The following is a 23,196-nucleotide window of genomic DNA, read 5'->3' on the forward strand; positions in this document are numbered from 1 at the left end:
CTATAAGAATATGAATAGAAGAGAGTTTCATAAGAATATGAAAAGGTCATCGAACAGAATGAAAGATACTTGAGTGATTAAAGTTCATTTCTTTATACAGAGAAAATTGAATTTTATTCCATACTAAAAAGCAGAAATTACTTTCTTGTCAACCCAATGAAACACGAGTTAAAAAGATGATACCTCGTTATTATCCAAGCTCTATTACATCACAAAGATGACCATACCTTCCGACAAGTTAAATTACGAATTCAGGAAGCAACGAAGTCACCCAGACGGAAAGAAGCGCCGCTTCCGCACCCGCGAACGCAACTTCGCGAGGCCTCCGCGCTGCGGAATGACAAGCTACGCTAGTTGCGTATCTTATCGCGATCTCGCATCGAATCGAGGGAAAATCTGTACGTGATTAAGCGTTTCGCGTAATCAGGACCTGTCGACGCGCGATACCAGCGAATCTAGCCGGCTATTAGAAATTGGTCGCAGTTTTTGCTTGCGGATTCGCAGCCTCCGTTCGGTCGCTTACGTAAATAAAACAAAATCCGGCAAGCGTTTCCTCGCTTTCCTATTCATTATGTAAAGGCTCGTTCGGAAAATAACACTTGGTTCATTTATCTTCTGGCTGGCACCCCGCCTGCCCCTCCGCAACCCCCCAGCCACGCTCTCTTTCTGCCCGCACGGATGCAGGAAGAGGAGAAAGGCTCCCCTGGACCGCGAGATTGAATCTTCCGCGAACAATGAGCCGCTGTGATACGCGTAAGCGATGCCAGCTGAGATACCGCTCGCTGTTTGCGGCAATGGAAGAGGTAAAAGTGTCGGTTTCGCCCTTTTTGCTTTTGCTCGCCTAGCAATGAGTCACTTGCGACGTGTTTCAATTTTTCAACCGTCGAATGGGAAATATTTGCTTGTCCCTACCGTTTCGATACGCGTTCACGAGGCAACGACACAAACTAATGGATAATCCTGGAATTACGACAAAAACAGCTCGAATAAACGAAATCTCGCTGCGCTCTGCTAGGGAGACTAGGTTCGAATGCAATTTGGTGATTGTGCGAGTATTCTCCCGGTACCTGGAAGCTGTCCAAGCTTCAAAAGATTGGCGAGGATCCAAAACTCGAGAAGCAACGCGACGAGTAACGGGACGTTCACCTTTCCCCTGCCAATTTCTTTCCGATCTCTCCCACAGAAATATCCAACTTCCAAAAACTCTGCAAAGCTAAACAAAACGCTTGATCGTGGAAAAAAATGCACGTCTCGAGTTGACGAGACTGATACTCGACTCGAGTGTTCCACGGCGACCTTAATCGAAGCTAATGAAAAATGCGGCCGCGTCATTAGCGTTGCCATACGGAGGAAACAAATTTTTGCTGTCCAACGCGTTTCCCGAGGTGGCATCAAGGGCCGATCTAGGAAGAACAAACGGTAGCCGGTTCGAAAGCGAGGATGTCCCGTCTCATTGTTCGTGGCGTGGAGGTCGGTCCACGTTTGGCAAGTAGGTAGCTAGGTAATGCAACCGGCGGCGTACGTAACCGATTGGTCGCGGGTTAAGTAGCCAGTAGTACGACTATTCTTCATACCTTGGGATGGAACGGCCATAAGGGTCCATTTCCACCGAGGAGGATATCGAGTGTGCAGCATTCTCGGGTGGCGTATTTAGTAATTTAGAGATTTTACGATCGAATTTAACGATTATGGCGAGCGCAAATAATTCTGAGAGCAAAAGGCTAACAACCCTTGGCGACTTAGCTAGAGCATCTCGGGATTGCCATATTCGTAGCATGGTCTCAGATCGAGACCACTGCACCTGAGGAAAGAGATTAATGACCGAGAATCGTTGAGTGAATTTCTATGTCACTGTTTCGGCCATTTGTGTTGAATGTTATCAACATGACAATTTCAAATAAAACACTTTAAATAGTAGGGAGTTGTTGGCAACAGAATTGAACAATAATTCGAATTCCAAAGGATTAAATAATCGTACAAAAAGTTTAGGCTTGCATTACGCAGGTTAGGCTAGGTTAGGATAGATTAGGTTAGGTTGACTACACGCTGGACACTCACAGGAATGACACAGCATCAATAAGGCAATATTTTCTACGGTAAGTAGAAAAACAGCGCTGTAGCACTGCTTGGAACTTTGAGACGTAGAAATTGAGTTAGTGATCTTGGTCCATGACCTATCTTTATAACATATCTACATACATTTTATTGTTTTTTATATAAAAAAGAACATATACGTATTATCATAATTTATATATTTGCATTTGAATTATCGAAAAAACATTGATGTGTCTTGGAAGACAAAAGATTGCGGAGCACTGGCGTAAGAAAATGAGCAGAATCTGTATAGATTTTATCAGAATCCTGCCTATCAAACAGATAATTTAACGAATCCTCCACACATCACTCGATTTCCATTATTCCTCGTCATCTCGAAACATTCCATCCTCGTTTCTCCGATCATTCGAATGTATATTAACATATGCAACAGTCTCGAGCGTTACGTTTACCCGCAGCAAGTTCCACGATCGAAACCGAACGCGAATCGCGAAGAACGCTCGCGACTATTTATCGAAAAGCAAGGAAACTAGCGAATAAAAAACGGTAGCTTGTTAGCCGGACGTCTCTCTCATCTAAGCAACGAGGCCTCCCAGAATTAGACTCGAACGAGTCGAAAGAGAGGCCGCGAGGCGGTTTGATCGAGAGGCTGCGCCAGGTGGCCAGGACCAAGACGGGCCCGCGCTGTCCGCTTGGTCGAAGGGTGCGCTTAGGCGAACCTCGTGGAGAACGGGACTGCGCGGTAGCGGCTGGAATGCCGGCGAAGAATAGAAGTAGGTGTAGCCAGATAGCGCGGAGACGAGCGTGCATCGAAGACACCGTAACGGTGCCTCGTCCGAACTGATTGACAATGATTGAAGGCTCCGGGTTTCGACTCGCCGATAGTCCCAGCCAGGTTCCAAGCCTCCCGTGTAAACCGCGTTACCACATTCAACCACGTCTTACGCGTCTATGTATGTGGAGACGTACCTATGTACGTACACGTGTTCCCATCGCGACTATCCGAACGATCTTTCGAATCATCGATGATCCACGCCGGGAGCGGAAGCGGTGATCCACGCGTCGCCGATCGAACAGCCACCCAACGCGCTCCTATAATTTCCGACTGATTAAATTAAAACGATCTCCAGGTTTTTGATATTTCACGATATGGGCGATGGCTTGGCGGAGAGATCAGGTGACCGACTTTGGGGAGTACGAGAGCGTGGAGAGCCGATGGAGATCGGAATGTTGCTGACCCTTCCTGGACGATCGAGAGATGGTCTCAACAGCCACCTGCTTTGAGATACCACGCTAAGCTTTGTAAACGCTGATTATCGTTATTATCACAATTAAAAATCCTAAAACAGGACCATTTGAAACAAATATACGACTTCTCTCGAAAAAAGAGATAAAATTTGTCTAGAAAAATAGTAGAGAAAAAAGGAATAAAAACCGACTCGCCATCGACGCCGGCTCAATTTGCCAGCGTCGTATCGATCAATAACTTCCTGCGCCCCGTACACGGAACGAAACAGGAATTATCCGTCGTTAAACGGCTGGCGGAGCGAAAGGTTGTCGAATGTTGCGCCGAGTGAATTACCTACCGGACAAGTAATTCGATAGAGCTCGTTACACCCAGCTTGTATCCAATTAAACCACGCGCTACCTCTCCTCTATCTTCGCCTCTTTTTCCTTCGAATCGCTGATCGCGACTCTCCGAGCTTTACATACGTTATCCATGGGTGCCGGCCACCACGCGACGCATCCGTAATCGCCATATCAACCGGGCCGATAACAAGGTTACGCGCGTGTGCTCCGACTGTAATAGCAATAATTTCCCGCCAAGTAACGACCGTTCCGGCCCGTATACGGGAAGGGACGTACCTGGAACGGGTCCGGTCCCTCGACGTTCGCCAGGGAAACACGCTCGTAAATATTTCTCCGCGGCCTTCGAGGGACTCTCTGGGAACCGGCGAGTTCTTCTTTTGGGTAATCGAAACGGTGGAACAAGATTGATTCATTGACAGCTGGTTGTAGATGATGATGATGATTTGAACGTCTTTAATTGGAATTGTATGATGATATCGGTGGAACGATTATTAGAATAGACGAATCTTCGTGGTGATTATTGTACGGACTGTAAATCATATATAACGATACAAATCCACAAAAATGAAATTTATTGCTTTGTTGCATCTTAAACTCTGCTCTCTTTTTTTCATAATTATGGTCTTTATAATATTGTAAAGATTGTAGGAATAAGTGAAGATGTTGGTAAATAGTTCAACAAATGCATAATGAATAAACAAAAAACAAGTAGTTTGTGATAAACATTATACGTGAATTTCAAATAAGTATTTTTCTTCTAAATCTAATTCTACGTTACTATATTAACAAACATAGATTTTATCTAATAGAATGATTATATTTGAATTCTTCAGTGCGATTTCAAGTGCAAAAGAATTTGACAAATTGCTCTTAGCGACCTTGCACTAAATCACGTATAGCTTAATTCAGTGCGATCGATAGAAGCTACGTCCAATTTCAAGCAAACGCTTGTTCGTTCTCGCGTTTCGCTCCGAATTCTTGCTGCCTCGATCCAGCTCCAATTAGAACGCTTGTTCCGCACCATTTTTCTCTCTCACTGGTCAGACCGTGCACCAGGGCGGCGAGGAACGCGCCGCTCGATATTCGAAGGGCAAGAATTCGCGTGGGTGGCTCGAGAGAGGTGCTCGCACAGGTGTACGGTGCCGAGAGAACACCACGACATGTATTCCCGTCTGTATCGGTACGTCGAGTCGCGGCTTATCGCGCGTGAACCGCGATCGCGGAACAACGCGGGTCACCGACGGCTCGCACGGTTCCGATCAACCACCGAGTTCTCGACTGTCCTTGTTCACCTACGGCATTGTTTTCCCGGCGACGTCCGCGCGGAATCGAGGCGAGTTAGCGATGAAATATGTCGCGAGCTCCGTTCCAACGGATAGAATGTCTTCTTGTTAGCTCCGCTGGCAGCCCGGCGCCGTAACTGTCGCGCGTGAAACTTAGAGACGTGTCAATAGAGGCGTTGATATGGGTCTTACTCGCGCGACGTTGGGAAATTTTTAGCGTCAGCGGGTTAATGGTATGCGTCTGGTGTGCTCGAAGATAATTTCTGCTTTTCGCGTGGGTTCAATGCGCATTGGACGTTTTTTCTTTTCGTTTAAATAGCTTGCTCAATTCACAGAGTAGCGTAAGACAGTGCTCCGCAAACGCAGTGGTCACCGTCGAGCTGCTGCCCCTCTAGTGGGAGTGTTGGAAGACCGCCACAGGCCTTTGTCTTTAATGAATAATTACGCGTTGGAGATTATCGATTCCAGTGACCTGATGCGTATTTTCTATGACACGAATTTCTTTTTGATTAGGTCTGACAAGTAGATTTAATCGATGAATTTTTACCGAACTGGATTATATATTTGCAGTAGCGCATTCTTACGTTTTTGATACATACATTTCCATTTATATACGAATGTTTTTCGACCAATAAATTAAATGACAATAGTCAATACGTAAGTTTAATTTGCATTTTATTTCTTACTTCAAGCATAGAAGAGTGACGATGATAATAATGTTGAGTTTCTATCGTTTCCAAAATCGGAGTATCGTTAATCGTAAGTTCGTCATTTGAACTACGTAAAGCAGAATTATTGACACAATTAATGATAATTACCCAACATCGATATAACTAATTGGCGAAATTGGTTTCACGAAAGGAACGCACCGTTACGGAGCGCTTCGAATCTCCGATGCGAGGAAGAACACGGAAGAACGCATGTTTAGCTATCCGAGAAGGAAGCCCCGAATCAGCAGAGTCCATGCGACAGCGGACAAATTTCCAGATCGACAGTACCGGATGCGATCGCGCGCGGACAAAAGGCCACGGCTCGCCTATATTAGGTAGAACGGGCCGGTTAGCTTCTCTGCCTGCCTACTTTCAGAAATTCTGCGCTAACGAGCCTCGCGTCGCTCCGCTTTCCACCGTGGACATCGCTGCCCCATATCTGCCAAATTGTCGCGAGCCACAGCGACGTTTTCTTTATTGCTCGCGTCCGTTGAATTTATCGACCGTTTCCTCACCTCCGTCTTCCATTGTGCTCCCTCTGTGTTAGTCCGATCGTAACGCAAACCGTTCATTTTCGAAATTTTCACCGGAAGTAACGAGCTACCTTCTAAACGGAGAACACCATTACTTCGTAGAACTACGTTGTGAAATTGCCAATTTAGATTACTCGCGTAGACAGAGCGCATCAATAGCTCAAGTTAACTTTTCTATACGTGAAAGTTTTATTTATATACCCGTGGAAATTCTATCAACTCTTCGGAAAATGAAATGTAGACCAACTCGCATGCAATCTACTTTGTGAAGTTGCACGATTCAACGTGATTACGTAACGAGGTTAATTTGATAACGCTGAAAGGAGCAGCATGAATTGCCACTCAATTAAAGTGTCCAACTAAATTGTATTTTACGCTGATCATTTTGCTTCAGCAACTTTACTCGTGCGATTTTCCGTTAAACTGATGTTACATTAATGATATATATGTCCAGGTTGTAACATATGAAATGTTCGATTTTGGTTCATCAGTTAAAGTTTTGTTTATACACCCAAAGAAATTCTATTAATTCTCCGGAGAATGAAAAAAATGAATGAAATTCACTTGGGTCCTCCGATGTAAGATCTGCCACCACCCCAAATTGTGCATTAACTCTTTGCACTTCTTTTTCGAGTGTGACTCGACATCAGTAAATAAGAAAAAATTAGGGCAATGTTTAAAAGCTGTATTTAATATAATTAGTAAAGAAAATTGTTTACAGGTAGTAGCATTTACAATATCGTACGTATATATTGGTAGTTTTACAAAGATATATTACATCTCATATTACAAAGAATGGGTTCAACTACAAAAATGAAATGAACGTAACTACTTAAATGAAAATAATTGTTAGAAGAATTTTCTAATACTCATTTCGTTGGAAATAGAACCATTCCATATTTGTGTACTGATCGTTTAGTATTTTTATACTGACTTTATATTTGGTAACAAAATACTCACCATTCAATTTGTTTTTATATAATTGTCTCAGCGTAGATACTACGATGAAAACACCAGTATCGATAATAATTACTATCGACTGTTTCTGAACCAGTCTGTACCAATCTACGACCCAGCGCAATTTATTACTCCATTAAAACGTATCCTCGAACCAATTCCTCTAATCAAACCAAGATCGACCGAACGGATCATTCGACACTCTCAGCACCAATTACCAGCCTCCAAAACGTTATTCATCAAGCCAACCGCCTCGATGATCCTCCCCGCCGATTGCCCAGTTCCGCCATCGAACGGGTTGCAGCTCTCTGCCGCGAGATTAGGTTATTCTGTCACGCATTCGACGTCCTAGTCGGAATCTGTCCCTTCGCCTGGTCGAGTTTTAATTAACGCTCACGAACAGGGAGCCGCGGTTAGGCGGGGTCATTGCGAACGTCCTCTCGAGACGCCTCACGCGGCTGACGCAGCCCTCGACTTAAATAAATTAACCCTCGAGAAGGCACGTGCGTCGACGCGCTTGCAACCCTCGCCGCGGACCGGTTACCCGCGACTACAAGGGTTATTAGCGGTGATCGACCGGCAAGGGTTGCCTTTCTTCTCGACGGCTACTTCAATTCTCGTCGGTTTAATTGAATTCCCAAGCGTCGATGCTGAACTGTCTCTTGGCATGTCTTAAAGGGGTGCCTCTTAAGTACCTCGAGGCATTACCCTAACGCCTACGATGGGTTTCGTGTAATTCGGAAAGGATTTAAACCGTTTGATGCTGGTTTAATCCTCTGCACTCCGCATTATTTTTTAATTTCGTTGCCAACAACTCCTTACTATTTTAAACATTTTATTTAAAATTTATTTTAAAGAACAGTTTTTCAACTGCCACTTGTAAACAACTACGTTTACTAATTGTATTAAATATAACTCTTTTAATTAACTGTTTTTTTTTTATTTACTGATGTCGAGTCACACTCGACAAAAGAATGCAAAGAGTCAATGTACATTTTGGAGGATGGTGGATCTTGCATCCTCCGATACAAGCTACTTTCATCTATTTTTTTATAATTTGAAGAATTGTTACAATTTCTTTGGATGTATAAACAAAATTTGGGGTATAAAAAAATTAACTTGAGCGCTTGATGCACTCTGTATGTTCTAATTCTTTAAGACCGAACTATTATTCTCGGTGTCCCTTCTTCTTTAAGCCTGAGGCGGTCCTCCAAAGGGACAGAAATCTTGAGCCACACAGCACAGTTTTCCACGAGCACTTATTTCCGCTTCCATTTCCATATAATAGAATTTCTGACGTGCCCTTAACACCCTCGCGTCTAAGACGCGACTCCGCCATTTTGGTACCCTTACTGGTGAATCCACTAACAGAAAACTGTTATAAATTATGTGGAAGTTCCTTAAATAGATTTCTATACACCATTTTCTTGTATTTTCAACGAGATAAGAATTAACAAATTCTTGTAACAGTCATTTCCAGTCACTTACAATTAATTAATTTTCGAATTGATTAGCAGTCGAATCCATTATTTGAATTAAATGGATTTATATTTTAAATAATATATCTCTGTAGAACTTTTTTGTGGTTATCATGTAATTCCTCGAACTTGAAAATATATCATACAAAAAATTTTGTCGAAAGGTTTTATGTCTCCTCTAAATGATGAAGACAATTCTTGTCGAGTTGTCCCGTTTATTGAGATTTCCAAAATTTTTCCTTTCATAAAATAATAAAAGTAACACTCGAGATCGCGAGATTCGATAACCAACGAAAACCAGCTCCATTTCAATCGTAATGACCGATCGGTCAGATGGAAGGGGACGAAGGAAAAGACAGTTTTCTCGTCGTGCCGATCCGTGCTTTCATCCATCGATTAAATCGGTCACCGGTTATATATAAATAGACGGCCGTGTCATCCGGACGATAACTCGGATTTCGCAATTGCCCGAGGACTGGATCCGCGTCCCGCCATACTTGGCCGACGCCAGGCATGCGACTGATTGCTTTAATCGTTTCGCGGAACAATCCGTTCGTCGCGGGGCATTCTCTTCTCTCTTTCACCTTTCCTACCTCGCGGACGATCCAGTTTCACGAGGCGAATCCTTGCCTCCTCGCTACGTAGCATCTGAGGGATATTCTCGCGATGATTTACCATGATTTTCCTCTGTTTATTTTCACGATACGATCGACTTTTAATATAAAGACGTATCTATGCGTTATGCGTGAAAAATTCTTACACAGCGCGATTTCTTATAACGCGAATCCGTAGAACATAGCCGCGTATAATAACACTCAGCGAACCGAATGGGGAGATCTCCCCGCTTTAACGACAGACGTTGGATGACCAATCGGGGAGATCTCCCACTTTTACTTCAGCTACGCGTGGTCGTCACTATGCTGACTTTCTTTTGTTATTATCCAATATATAATTCAAGATCGTCATCACCAAACATAATTATCTACTTAAATAATTTTTAGATGTTCTTTGTTTTTCTAATAGCGAATAGTAGTCTGCGTCAATTGAGAAATATGCGCGATGGACAACTTACAGCTTGATCTATCGCAGCGATTGGTCAAGTGTTAGCTGCGTTATACGGGAGTTTACTGTATATTCGTCACTGTATGTTAGTTGATTTACTATCAGGGGTAGCGCCAAACCGTAGTGAACAACTTTGGCGTTTGGTGGTTCGTTTCTGCTCAACAGCAATTGATGTATCTTAAACTTAGTTTCTCGGACTAGAATCGATGAACACCTGAACGACAATCGACAGACTTTAGAAATAGAATTCCGACTTCACCATGGTCGTCTTATGGTCCAGAGAAGGGACACTCTACGGAAATGTGAACGATGGACTCATGAACTTCCCACTAAATTCAAGACCTACGATTGGACACAACAGTTTTTCCACTTTTCTGGACAAGACATTAGGACACATCTTCAAATGGACAAATTCGTACACAACAGTCCTGTACGGACCCAGATAGACAGATTAGGAATAGATTTTAACATTAAGAAAAAGAGAGATCGATTCAATTACTCACGGATTTGTACTCTTGAATTTATTAGTCATAATTTGGACTTGGGTTATTTATTCAGTGCAAGGACTCGTGATGTATTAAGTGTTAGTAATATAAAAAGTTTGATTGTAAGTGTAGTTACACTCACTAAATAAATTATGTGAAACGACGGTAGCGAAGTTATAGCGGGTGGTTGCTCAACTGCACAGTATACAATTTTTCCAACCGAAAGTTCCAAATAAGATTGAAAAATTAGTTAGCACGATATAACTGATTCTTTTATGAATGGAATAATGGAAAGTGCGGCTTTCTATCTATAAAAAAAATAGCATTACGTGTTGCGCACATTGAATCAAAAGTCTATTTTAACACGTTCCATGCTTGATCGATTTTTGGATACTTTCCGTTTAAGCCATGTGCGGCGTATACGCTTTGCAATTAAATAATTTTGCTTCTGGCAGATACTTTGCAATCTTTACAACAATATAAGAATCATAATTATTAAGAGAAAAATGTAAAGTTTAAGACGCATAATACAATAAAGCAGTAAATTTCATTTTTCAGAAGTTAGCTTGCATTCTTCGTTTTACAATAAGAATTTCAAATGGTTTGAACAAAAAGTTCAATGTAGGACGCATGACATGGAACGTGTTAATTAATTATCAAAAAAATTCTTCCGTTATGAGAAAGTTACTAATTATAAGACATAAGATTCCAATACAATCAGTATTATTACTCCGTGGCAAGATGAAATCGCGCGACGCAGTGATGTTCAGTTGACAATGGAGGAAGAACAGGAACAGACTTACCGTTTCGGTGGCCACGGACTTCACTTCCGCCAAAAGGGACGCGGCGGGCGACAGATACGTCTTCAGGAAGTTCTCCAGGTTCCCGTGATAAGCGCACACCAGGATGTCCCGGGCCTGCCTTATCAGCAAATCGATAACGCCATCGCCGTAAATCGGGCCGAGCAAGTTCCGGACCAGCGACGCGACGTCTCCGCGACCCTGGAACAGAGCAGTCCTTTGATCGAAATGTGTTCATCGAGAGAACGGAGGGAGGAGAAAGTAGAGATTGCGATGTGGGACTCTGCGTCGCTCCTTGTTTCAACCCCTTCGCTATTACGAGTGATTGTAGACACTCGCCACGAAAATGGAGCCAAAAGTGCTATCGCTCCCTCTGCTTTACTTCTGTTCGTAAATAATTGGAACCGCTATTGCGATGATCGATCCTTTTCATTGTTATAAATGACAAATGAAATGAAAACTTTGTCACAACGGTGTTTTTAAGACGAAAGACTTGGCCCCGAATGCTGAAGACTGCTACTGGAGACTTAAGTAATGAAGTATACGTCTTCATATTAGTTTATTGCATATTTTTCTAATTTTATAATTTATTCCATTATAACTGCATTTCGACCTAATGAAAAGTTAATAATAAAATTATATCAAATGTAATTATTAATAAATTAATCAATTCGCTGGAAATAGTTTAGACTTGTGATGGATGCCAACTCACTGTTTCACGAGCCATAGTTATCATTACTATCATTTGTAAATACCGATTAGTCTCAGACAGTCATATATTTTAAATGTTACTCATCTATTGTATCAATTCTAATCTATATTTCATTTTAACCTATGTTTTACCCTTGGCTACTTCCTCGAACCTATAAAACTATCCCTTTCTAAGTTCCTTAGAAATTCTTTAAATACCAGGCCCGAAAATCCAAAACAGTTTTTCATATTCAGAATTTAGAATTCAATATTTCACGCTAGACTATATACCCAACGTACCTTGTGAATGATACCCTTCTTTGGAATTGAAAAAGTGTTACGTTTACGTAGAATGTGAATGATTTTATTGTGCCTGGGTATGTATGGAAACGTGATATGTAATTGTGAATATTCTTGTCGAGGAAGTTCGAAGAGTGAGTTTACATAAGGATGTGTGCATGGAGCGCGAGTGTTTTAAGAAAAACAACAAAGTAGCGTGTTTAATAAAAATAACCCAACAATTCCCACTCAATTACAATTACGCTTGTTTTCAAAACCTTATACTTGATTCCTTAACTTTCAAAATGCCGTTGAATTGCAAAGGGTTAAACGTGGCGAGTCTCGCGCTTCAAAGCTCGATATTGAGAGGAACCACGGTGGCGATAGTCGTTCTTTATTGCTACAATGTTCCCCTTAATTCAGACTTAATCCAGGAACACGAGATTAATTCCAGAAAACAATTGATAATTGAATATACAATCCCCCATTACCGCTAATGAACGGCATAATGGCCAGCAGAGGTCGGGGCGCGTGCATTGTTAATATCCAGCACTTATCACGGACGCAGCAGCACAATGCACGCGCTTCTTATCTACCTTATTCTGGCCATGTGATAAATGAACGAATGCTACGAGATATTATTATTAGCTGGTAATACATAACAAGCCGGGCGAATCAGATTAATTCTAGCAGATAGCCGATAATTAACTGCATCGGTGCCGCCTCGTCCGATAAGGAAGAGTTGTTGCACGAACCTTCATAATTATAATTCCAACCGCAATCAAATAGTAATACAGTCATTCCTTCTATAACGTTGTACGCCTGCAACACGGTTTCCATATAACGCGGAATACGAATTAATAATAATTTATTAACCCATTTGCGGTCAGTGTTCCCAAATGGGAATAATTAGAGTTACCTGTATATGTATCTTATAGAACATGTTAAATTGAGCGTCACATACTTTCGCTAATCAAATCCATCCGTTTGCAAATTAAATTCACCCTTTTCCAAATGAGATTCACTCTTTTACAAATCAAATACTTCAAATTAAACATTTTATTTAAAAGAGCATCAAATGTATGTTTTCTTGTTGATAGGATAACGTTATTGTATTATTATAAATAATCTAAACGATCTTTTTTTTTCATTCCACAAGACTCAGAAAGATTCTCTTGTGAGTCAGACAAGACGCACTCTATGCTACTTTTTCTATTACTATTTTCATCGATGTTGAACTTCATGGAACAAGTATTTTCCGAAATAAAATTTTATGTGAGAAATACGCTAGCTGGAACTTCAAATCGCGAAGATTTGTTAGGTACAATTAACAACTCGATTACTACTGTTACATATACCAATTATTATAATTATTATATGAATATATATATCAAGCTACCAGCAATTGCTAGAGGAGAACCATTATAGGCTAAGTTATCTAACTAATTAAACAAGCTTTCTTTGCATTTCTGTATTTCAATGAATTTATTAATTACGTTTAAATAAATATTTAGTTTATGTATACTACTTAAAAAAAAAAATATTTAAATAGAAGTACTTCATTTGCAAACGAGTGAACTTAAACTGCGAATACTGTATAACTGAGACTGATATTGAAACAAAATTTGGTGCCTAATAATTTTATATATGTAGCAAACTATATGTTACCTTTTGTATTTATGAAATTTAATTTCATGTTCCGAGAGTATAATTTTCATACAACGCAGGACGAATTAAACTGATTTATATTTTACTTATTTCTGAGTTTTTTCTAACGAGGTTTCCATATAACGAGATACGAATTAATCGCATTATAAGAGGGTTGACTGTACCACGTAAAATATTCATACTGTTCAGCGTTTAACGCGATGTAACGGCCCGCGTACGCGAGTTTCCGCGTTCCCAGAAGCTTTTAACGCGGCGTGAGCCACGGTTCCGGAAACGGGAAGCGCGCGAAGGTGTCGAGGGGACAAGCTCGAAACTAACGGTTCCAAGTTCTCCTCCATATTGTTATGGAATCATGGCCTACGCCTGGAGAATCTCTTATCGACGCCGATCTCCCCCAACGGTGAGAACAAACAAGGGGGAATAAATTGAATTTTATGGCAGCAGCCATTCCGGGACTGCCGATGCACTCTGGGAACTTGTCTTTGGCGAAGAGGCGTTGATACCGCTATTTTTTTATACTCGGCCTCTTCTGTCTACGAGTTAATTTATAAGCATAATTAATAGCATCAGTGTAGCGGACATAGCGGTGTAATTGGCAACACCAATCACAGACATTTTTGTTCCTAGCGTCTATACAATAAAAAATTTAAGGAACGAACTGGGGTGCATTTCAACTCCAAAGGAACTTAGCTACTTCTTGGGAATCTTCCCAACTTATTAAGAGTCTCAAGAAACACATCTTAACCCTTTGACTGTTAGCGCTTGAAGAGGCTTAGAAAACTTGCTCTTGTGATACTAGCATATTTGTTACTTTGAAGATTCATCAAGTACACATGCATTAATAGGAAAAATTCATAATAATAATTATCGTACTCTGCACTAATTGATTAAAACGCAAAGAATTTTCAAAATTGAACTGAGTTTTAAACGCAATTTAATTATTCCTAATTTTACACTTATTTTAATTTCCAGAATCAACCGTCAGAATTTCTCTCAGAAATAAGAAACATTCCGCGTGCATCAAATACTTTTCTTAAATAAAATTGTATATTTATGATTTTAAAGATCCATCCAGTACACGTGTATGAATAGTAAAAATTGATGATAATAATTATCTCAATCTACATTTACTTATTCAAAGGCAAAGAATCTTCAAAAACTAATACTTTTGCAAAAAATTGAGCTCGAAATACAATTTAATTATTCTCAATCTTCAATTGATTTTGATTTCCAAAATCAACCCTTGGAATTTCTGTCAGGGATATGGAACACTTTCCTCACCCGACGGAGAAATGTTTAACGGGATCAACGAAACAAGCGAGTCGCACAAATCACCATCGACAATAACCGCAATCACTATTCGCACGCTTCGCTCTCCGCTTGTACGACAGCCACTTCAATTTGTAATGTCCCGATTACACGGCTCGGGCAACTGTTGCCGACCTCATAAACGAGTCGTATAAATCAGCCATTGTCTCGCTGGCGCGGCGGGTATCGATAATTTTCACCGTTCAACGAGGCACCCTCGGGATACGTACACCGATGTTGGAATAATAGTGCCGTTTCGGTGCTCGTCGCGACCAATATTTGGCCTTGGGAAGTTTATGGGAAAAGGGTAACCCGACGGTGCGTAAGAGTCTCGTTAGGGGAGGATGGCGCGTCCCTACGGGGATTCGAGGGGATGAGAACAGACACGAAGGCCCTGACTGAGCGGTTTTAATCGACCGCATTATGATCGCATATTGTTTATTAATGCGTTTGCTCGTACGAATGGTTGGGTTCTGATTCATTGTAATGCGTTCGTGCCGAGCGCCGCTAATGTGCTCAAATTTATTGTGGCTGAATGAGTTTTGTGTTTAGAAACAGGTTGCAATTTCTTTGTGAATGAAAATGTTGTTAAATATTCGTATATATATAGAATTCGCTCAGTTTTTTTATTAGAATTACTGTTAAAGGCTGGTATATTTAACCTAAGTTAGTATTTCCTTATGTATTGTAATTAAATTTAAATAATCTTATCGTTATTTCTGCTTTTTTAAACGCTGGATGTGAAACTTGCGAAAAGAAATACACAAAACGTACTAATACGTTAACGGCTATTAAATTTTGAATTTAAAAGATATACTAATACATCACCGACCAACAAGGCGTTAAAGTACGTACACGCTGCACAAAATATACTTTATTACAAACGAATCCTGTTCAGCGAAGTATATTAATACATTACCCCTTGCCTTATTTCTAAGAAAACTTCCTCTGGTACCAGATGAAATTAAGAATAATCAATTATATTTAAAACTCTCTTAGCTTCAGAAATCTGAACGAAATAACTTTTATTATAAAAATTAAAATCGATTAAAAACTCTAATATAATTCTAATGTAATAGTTTAATAGTTTTAGAAATTAAGTAGTTAGATAGCTGAGTATTTTTTATTTGTATAATACTTCTGGAAACATTCTCCATAATGTAATGGCATTTTACAAGTTTTAAACGTATATGCATTTAATTTCCTTATTTTATGTGCAGAACATACGCGGCAATTTTTCCTATTTCTTCTTACCCCGTCCCATTGAATCCTATAGCTTATACTTTAGTTTTGCCAATTTCAAGCTCTAATGTATGCTCCAAATTGCTGATAAAGTAAAATTTTTGATAATCATTCCAAGAAATTCATCTAATGGGTACATTGTCTAAGCACAAACTATACGTGGAGAGTCAAAACGTGTGAAACAGATAAAGCAGAAAGAATTACTATCCACACATCCAACCCCCTCACAGTAGAATAGGCAAATATTAACTCAACCCGACCGTCTTTAACTTTTCTGCTTTCTCCTCCTCCCGCGAACTCGTCGCTCGCGAAAGTAGAGACAAGCGCACCGACCCGACAAGATGCAAATCGGTGGGCGTGAAGGATACTCGCGGCGCGCGATTAAACAAAGAGGCTAATCAAGGCCCACCCCGCGTCAATTTTAATTCCGCGGGCCGAGACGGTTCGCTGTCAACGGGGAACGGCGCGCATGAAAAAGGCAGGGTTGCATAGCGCCCCTCGTCACAATTCTCCTCTCCTTTCCGCGCCTCTGGCCTTTGCCCCGCCGACAATTTCGACTCCAGCTCGCGCGTCGCCCAACCCTCCCGCGCTCTCCGCGTTCCGCTGCAACGAACCTTAATGAATGCATTCGCCGCGCCGCGGGGATTTCACTGAATTCGATCGCGAACGTTCCTGCGTACAGCTGGTTGATCTTTCCGATGCCTCGGCGGGGGACCACCCTTTGAAGCGGTCTTTGATTTGGTTATACCGAGCTCTGTTCGCAGCCTTTTTTAGAAGGTTACTTTGGGGTTGATAGATCGAATCATGGTTTGTTGCAGGGTTCTAGTTTTCGGGTGACTGCGCGTGTGGTTTCACTCTGAAGATGGACTTTAATTGGACGTGACGAGACATGTCGATACTAATACAAATACGTCCACTAATACAATATGTCCACTAATACAAATATTGTTTATTAATGTACTTGTGTGAACACGACTCGTTTTTAATAATGTATGTTTTTTTTGTAGCGCGTGCATACCTATATTAACATAGTTTATGTTGGAAGGGCATGAGCAATTTAATATATATTTGTTAATACAATAGAGTACATATTTGCGCGATTTGTAAGTACAAAAGGTGAAGAACAACGGTAATTAACAATGATAACTAAGAAACAGCGAAGGTAGTGCTCCAAAAGAAATTAGCTGAAGTTAGAGCTGTTACTTCCTCTTCTCGTGGACCCAAACTACAGATCATAATCTATTCTTGATCTTGGACTACATAATATTGAAATGCATTGTTCAATTGGGATTAAAGCTTCGTAAAATAATTAGTGATAATTTCCTTGATGATGATTTTACACCAGATCCTCGCAAAAACGCGGAATACTAAACACTGTTCGTCGCAAACAATTGATTCGTCGAACCGTCAAAAACCGCGTTCTACCCTCGCAAACCGCCTTTATTGAACGATCGCGTCAATGAACACTCGATTGGTGTACACGTTCGCGTGGAACAGATTTTGCAACGATCTAACGTAATCGCAGGAGATTTGTCTTCACCTGACGCCGATCGGGACTTCGAAAACCCCGGCCATGGGAATCTATGGTGATCATAATGGAAACAATGAAACGTAACCGCGAGAACGGAGAGAGAGAAGGGAGGAGGCTGGGAGGCGAAGCGAGGAACGACTTTTCTCGCGGCGGGAATAATACAGATCGTGAAAACATTTGTTACACGATCTACCTAACCAATCAGCCAGACGTCCGGTCCATTCTCTACGATACGTGTCCGCGGCGTAGAATATAATTTAATACATTTATATAACTGACGGGTTATCACTCTCGCTGGCGTGTCTGACACTTCTTACGTGGCCTCTATCCGAGGGTGAATTTGCGCGTGTTACTTGCGCCTTTTGTTGCCGATCCGCCATAGGGCTGTGCGAAAGTTCTCCGATCCTTTCGTCACCTTCGCGGTTTTCTTCGATCTGTTTCATCGCCTTGGCAAAGTTTCGTATTGTCAAAATTTTCTCCTTGGAAAGAGGTGTAATTGTAATCAGGATAGACAAAATAAAAAGAAAACTTAAAGAAACGACTTAGCTAAAATTCTACTTTCTTTCGTTTTCCGTGGGTTTGAGACACAGGTACACCAACAACGTTTCTTACAAAGGGAAATGAAGAAAACGAGAAACGTGTAACAGATATTTAATTCAGCGATCATCTGTGCACTACGCGGAGCGGTCGCGTTCGTCTCTCTACGCATGACAGACTACTATTGAGTAAAACGGAAAAGTTAGTTCATCTTTACGAATATTTCGATTTTCCCTGTCCTTGATACCCGCAATACTTTGTTCAGGTCAACGCTGTTAATGAGAAAAAATCAAAACGATGTACTAAAAAATATCAGACATTTAGAAGAGATGTGGCATTTCTCGTTTTGGGAGAGCGTTAATAAATACGGAAACGCACATGTGAGATTAATTAACAACATGTATTTCTTCAAGAGTCTTTTCACTGCATCTTCGCTCTATCGCGTCGTAAAAGGAAGTGAAAGAGTCTTTTGAAACAAAGAAGGAACGTATCCTTAGAACCCTTTTGTTATTCCAAATTATAAATATTGTAACGATATATATATTAAATACATTTATTAAAAAAATAAAAAAATACAAAGGTGAAAAAAGAATTATACGTTTTTTCTTTTCGATCGCTATGCATCAACTACCGTTATCCTGTTGCTCGTCGCTGATCGTCACATTTTGTGAAAAAACAATTGAACGCCACTCGATTCCGTAACGATGCAGTCACAAATATGTTAATCTACTAAAACTCTTACAATATAAAAATAACTAATCTATTAACTAGTGACTAATCTTATCACTATCGATGGCGAGTCCAATCATCTTCTATGTGTAGAGCTTTGCCGTGGAAAGCTGAATTGCTTCAACACGTATTCAATGAAAAGAAGATATCTACGCGTTTAACTAATAAAACACAGGTTGGAAATTTAAAAAACTCCCATACTAGGCGATATGTCGTAGAAGGAATTGAAACATCGATGCTTTACAATTCCACTTGAATAAAATATCACTTTCCCATGAATAGCAATAATTCATCTAGCTAGACCCAGACCGTGGAGCCAACCGCAGTGGACACCAACGATCGAATCGAGCAAGCATTCCAATAGCGAATCGAACGAAACGAAGCGGATCGATCGGTCATTACTTAAGATCGTGACCGAGCAAAGTTCATTAAAACAGCCATTCTGAGGGAGTGCGCGTACGGTTCTGTAACGCATTCTGTCCTGCCTCGTTTCGCCTTGGATTTTCCCAGGCTCGTCTCATTAAAGGGTCCAAAGTGGCGATCACCGCGCTTCACGATCAACGGTGAACTTGACGGTGACGCTGGTGGACGGTTGGTAATTATCGAAAAATCGCGGTCCACGCGCAGAGGGCAGCGGCGGTTGTTAATTAAACGGCGAAGGAAAGCCATCGGAAGCGAGCGCTGGTGGCCAGGTTCGAACGGTTGCACAATGCACCAGAAGCGCTCGCGATATCCATCAATGCTGCGTTGTTTAGGATCGAGATAATGCCACGGACCACCGAGTCGGAGGAGAGAGTTCCTCGAGCGAGACGGGGCGAATACAGGAGGAAAAGAGCCGGGGATGGGGGGCAGGATGGAAACGCGCATTAATCAATCCACGCACGTGGAAACCCGCGCTTGCCTGATGAAGTGCCTCTCGCTTGTAGTCCCGATAAGCTTTGTGAATTGTGGCGCGACGCGCACGTGAAACTCGTTAAAAGCGAATTTCTTTCTTCCCGAAAAGATGTAGGGGTATTAAATGTACCTGGAAGATGGTTTCTTCGATTGTTACCAGCTGGGAGATGATAAATGATAAATTGAGTGGTAAGTTACCGAGAATTGAAGAAACCCTTTGTGGACAGAGGAGTCTGCAGTACACATTAGGGGTTGAAATTGGAGAATAAAAATTTTCTTCTAAAATTTAGAAATTGTTGGAATTTTTATTTGGACCAATTTTTATTGAATGATAATAAATTTTTATTGAATGATTTTATTTAATGTTAGTACACTTGCAGAGTAGTTGAAAATACTTTTACTCAAAGTGTAGATTTCAAGGAGTCGTTATGGTATGCCACTTAATGAAATTTATGCATCCAACTTTCATGCGCACTGGTTAAACCACCCCTGAAAAGATTTACTTTCACAATCTTTTAAAATGTAACAAAACAAATTATTAATCGATTTTTACGAAACAGAAGTCAAATTAGAAAGCATAAAAAATAGAATTTGTATTTTTTACTTTTTTCCAATAAACCTTCTAACTCTTACAAAGTAATCAACTTGGTCTATCATTCATGGGATCTTTATCTCAGCCACCATTATATAAACAAGCCTCTATTAATAATTCGTAATCTATTAATTTTGCTTATCTCAATGGAAATTACAGAACGTACCCCTTGTTGGAATGGTTCGAGCTAATTGAGCACGGTCCGTCGACCTCCTTCCGGGTAGAACAACAACAGCAAAGACCGCGACAACTTTATATGTCACCGTGATATTTGTATCTAAAATCGATCCCTTATCTCGAGTTCCATGGCGAACACGGTCTTCCGTCAATGGAACAATGCTCGCCGCTTTCGTGGACGTAACAGGGCCAGCATCGCGGCGTGTTCGATCCACGACGAGCGCACCGGAGCGCAATCGCGACGACGAAGACGACGACAACGACTCAATCGCCGCGCATTCCACGGATTTGTTTCCACTCAGATTACAACGGCAGATATCGACGACAACCGGCCGATATTTCATGCAGAGACGGCCACCGATGGGTGCTGTTAATCCCCTGGCTCCCATGTTGTCGCGCGTACACCAAAAACTTCCAATTGATTGCCAATTTTTCAACCCTTAATACGTCGAATGCCACATTAATTTGATATCGATTGCTCGTGTCATCAACATGAATTTTTTATTATGCGATACATATTATGTTGGAATATTATCTAAAACAGATAAACTGCGGTGTGTAATCATGTTTAACACGTTCATACCGGGGTGATCCACCGGTGGGTCACACTTGACTGTTCCGTGGGGCGGCGGGACCCACCCGTGGGTCACGCGTTTTCAGAAAATTAGTGGTTGAAAAAAATAAGTGTTTGATGCAAGAAATATGAGCTCAAAAAAAACGTAGATTTTCGCCACGGCGTGAACGTGTTAATGAATTTACCTCCCTTATCTCCTTTACTCGTTAATGAATTTAAGGTGAAATTGAAGTGATCCGTGACGCTTAAATGCATTTCTAAGATTTCCCGATTTTAGAATAAAAGTAGCAATGTATTCAATAGAATGTCGCTATAATGAAATGGAGGTTTACATTTCCACGCGTGAAAGCTTGTTAAGGAAACCATATTATGAATTAAAAACAATGCTGGGAAAAGTTAGAACTGTGCGACGGTTTGGCAAGATATGTTATAATAAAAATTCAAAGAAACTAGGTAGGACAACTGCAGGAAATTATACCAGAAAGGTTGTGGCATATTATGAAGACTGCATTGATGCATCTTTTCTTTGTTTTAAAATCACTCAGACTTACACCAATACGCATGTAAAGTGTATTAATATCCAGTTATACAGCTCCGAAAAAAAAACGAAAAATTTGGTCGCCAAAACCCCTCAAATAGATAGAGAAAATTGCGCTATTGAAGTCAGTTTTTGTTTCATTTCGATATCTCAATCCGTTGCTAAAATATAAGAGCTCAACATTTTTTCATTCATAACGCCGCGCAAGATGGCCGCAGTAGTTATGAATGACTTGACCCACATTTTTTCCTGGAAATGCGTATACATTAATAGTAATAGTAAAAATATGTGTGGCACGTGTCTGGCACTGACCAACCTACGTGACAGACGATTGGAATATATCAATAACTAGGTGCGAGCGAGAAATCCGAGCCAAAACGAGGATAAACATAGTAACCGATTGAAAATTACCCTTCTCTTCACGCGACGATATCTCAGGAACCGAAAGTTGGGTCGAGATGATTCGAAAATCGTTTTCAAGGGGAGGGTTTCCAGCTCCTAACGAGCCACAATGTCGTTAAATAACAATTTCTATTTTCGGAAATATAGCCCTTCCAAATTTGTATAATTTTAATGCGGGTTAATTGAGGTTTTCAGTAGTTTTTTGTCGAAAATGCTTAACTTTTTTTGTGGTTAAATTCTATCAAACATTGAGAACAAGTATCCATTTACTAGACAAATGCGTAAAATGAAGAAAAATTTTTTTTATTATATAAATTATGTTCGGAAAGAAAATTTCTAAGACAAATTCTTTTTTATCTTTTTAATATGACATCGCAATACGCGCGCACAATAGGTGTACATTTTATGTATAAATCAAATTGTTTTTATATGCTTTAAAGACTGCATTCATTGCTAGTGTTGCAAATTTATAAGTATTGAACATTTACTCTAATTATCTATTTCTACTAATATTGACGTGCCCCTATAGCATTCAATGTGTTAAGAAGACAGTAGTGATTGTACTTCCAAATGATTTACAGTTGTAGAAAGGGTTTCCTTTATTCGTATATAATATACGATATAACTAAAGTTTTAGTAGTTAACTACTAAACTAAAATTGCTGATTAAGTAATTTTCCCAATTTCTATATAAAGCAGCGAAATTTGTATTTCCCCAGCAGGAAAGTAATCGTTTCGTTATTCGAAAATTTCCCAACACGCGAGCACTTGTCTCCCCTTAATGGCCCAGACACGACGGCCTTTCCAGCATTTAGAAAATAACAGGTTGCGAGCGTTCAAAACGGTCGTATATCGAACGGAAACTCGTACAATCCCATGGATGTAGCTTCAGCCGTGGCTCGAGATTCGAAACGATTCCACGGGATCACGCAAGGGACCCCACCCGACCGCTTCCTATTGCAACACCCTCCGTAGCCGCCGCCACATCAATCCTCCACCCTGTCCGGATCTAATTGCGGTCACGCAATTAATTCGTCGTTCCGTAAAAACCGCTCCGAGCAACATTGTAACGGGGAACACCGT

At 40.8% G+C, this 23,196-nt stretch overlaps 1 protein-coding gene across 3 annotated transcripts in view; it reads right to left on the reverse strand.

Moving 5' to 3' along the window:
- Positions 1-23,196, reverse strand: part of LOC143429935 (uncharacterized) — a 411,918-nt gene that overhangs the window by 309,614 nt on the left and 79,108 nt on the right. For all 3 annotated transcript variants that reach the window (XM_076905794.1, XM_076905793.1, XM_076905795.1), the window contains exon 3: positions 10,957-11,154. In XM_076905794.1, coding sequence (XP_076761909.1) covers positions 10,957-11,154 — 198 coding nt within the window. The remainder of the gene's footprint in view (positions 1-10,956; positions 11,155-23,196) is intronic.

This window comes from Xylocopa sonorina, chromosome 12 (assembly GCF_050948175.1).
Source record: "Xylocopa sonorina isolate GNS202 chromosome 12, iyXylSono1_principal, whole genome shotgun sequence".
Lineage (NCBI taxonomy): Eukaryota > Metazoa > Arthropoda > Insecta > Hymenoptera > Apidae > Xylocopa > Xylocopa sonorina.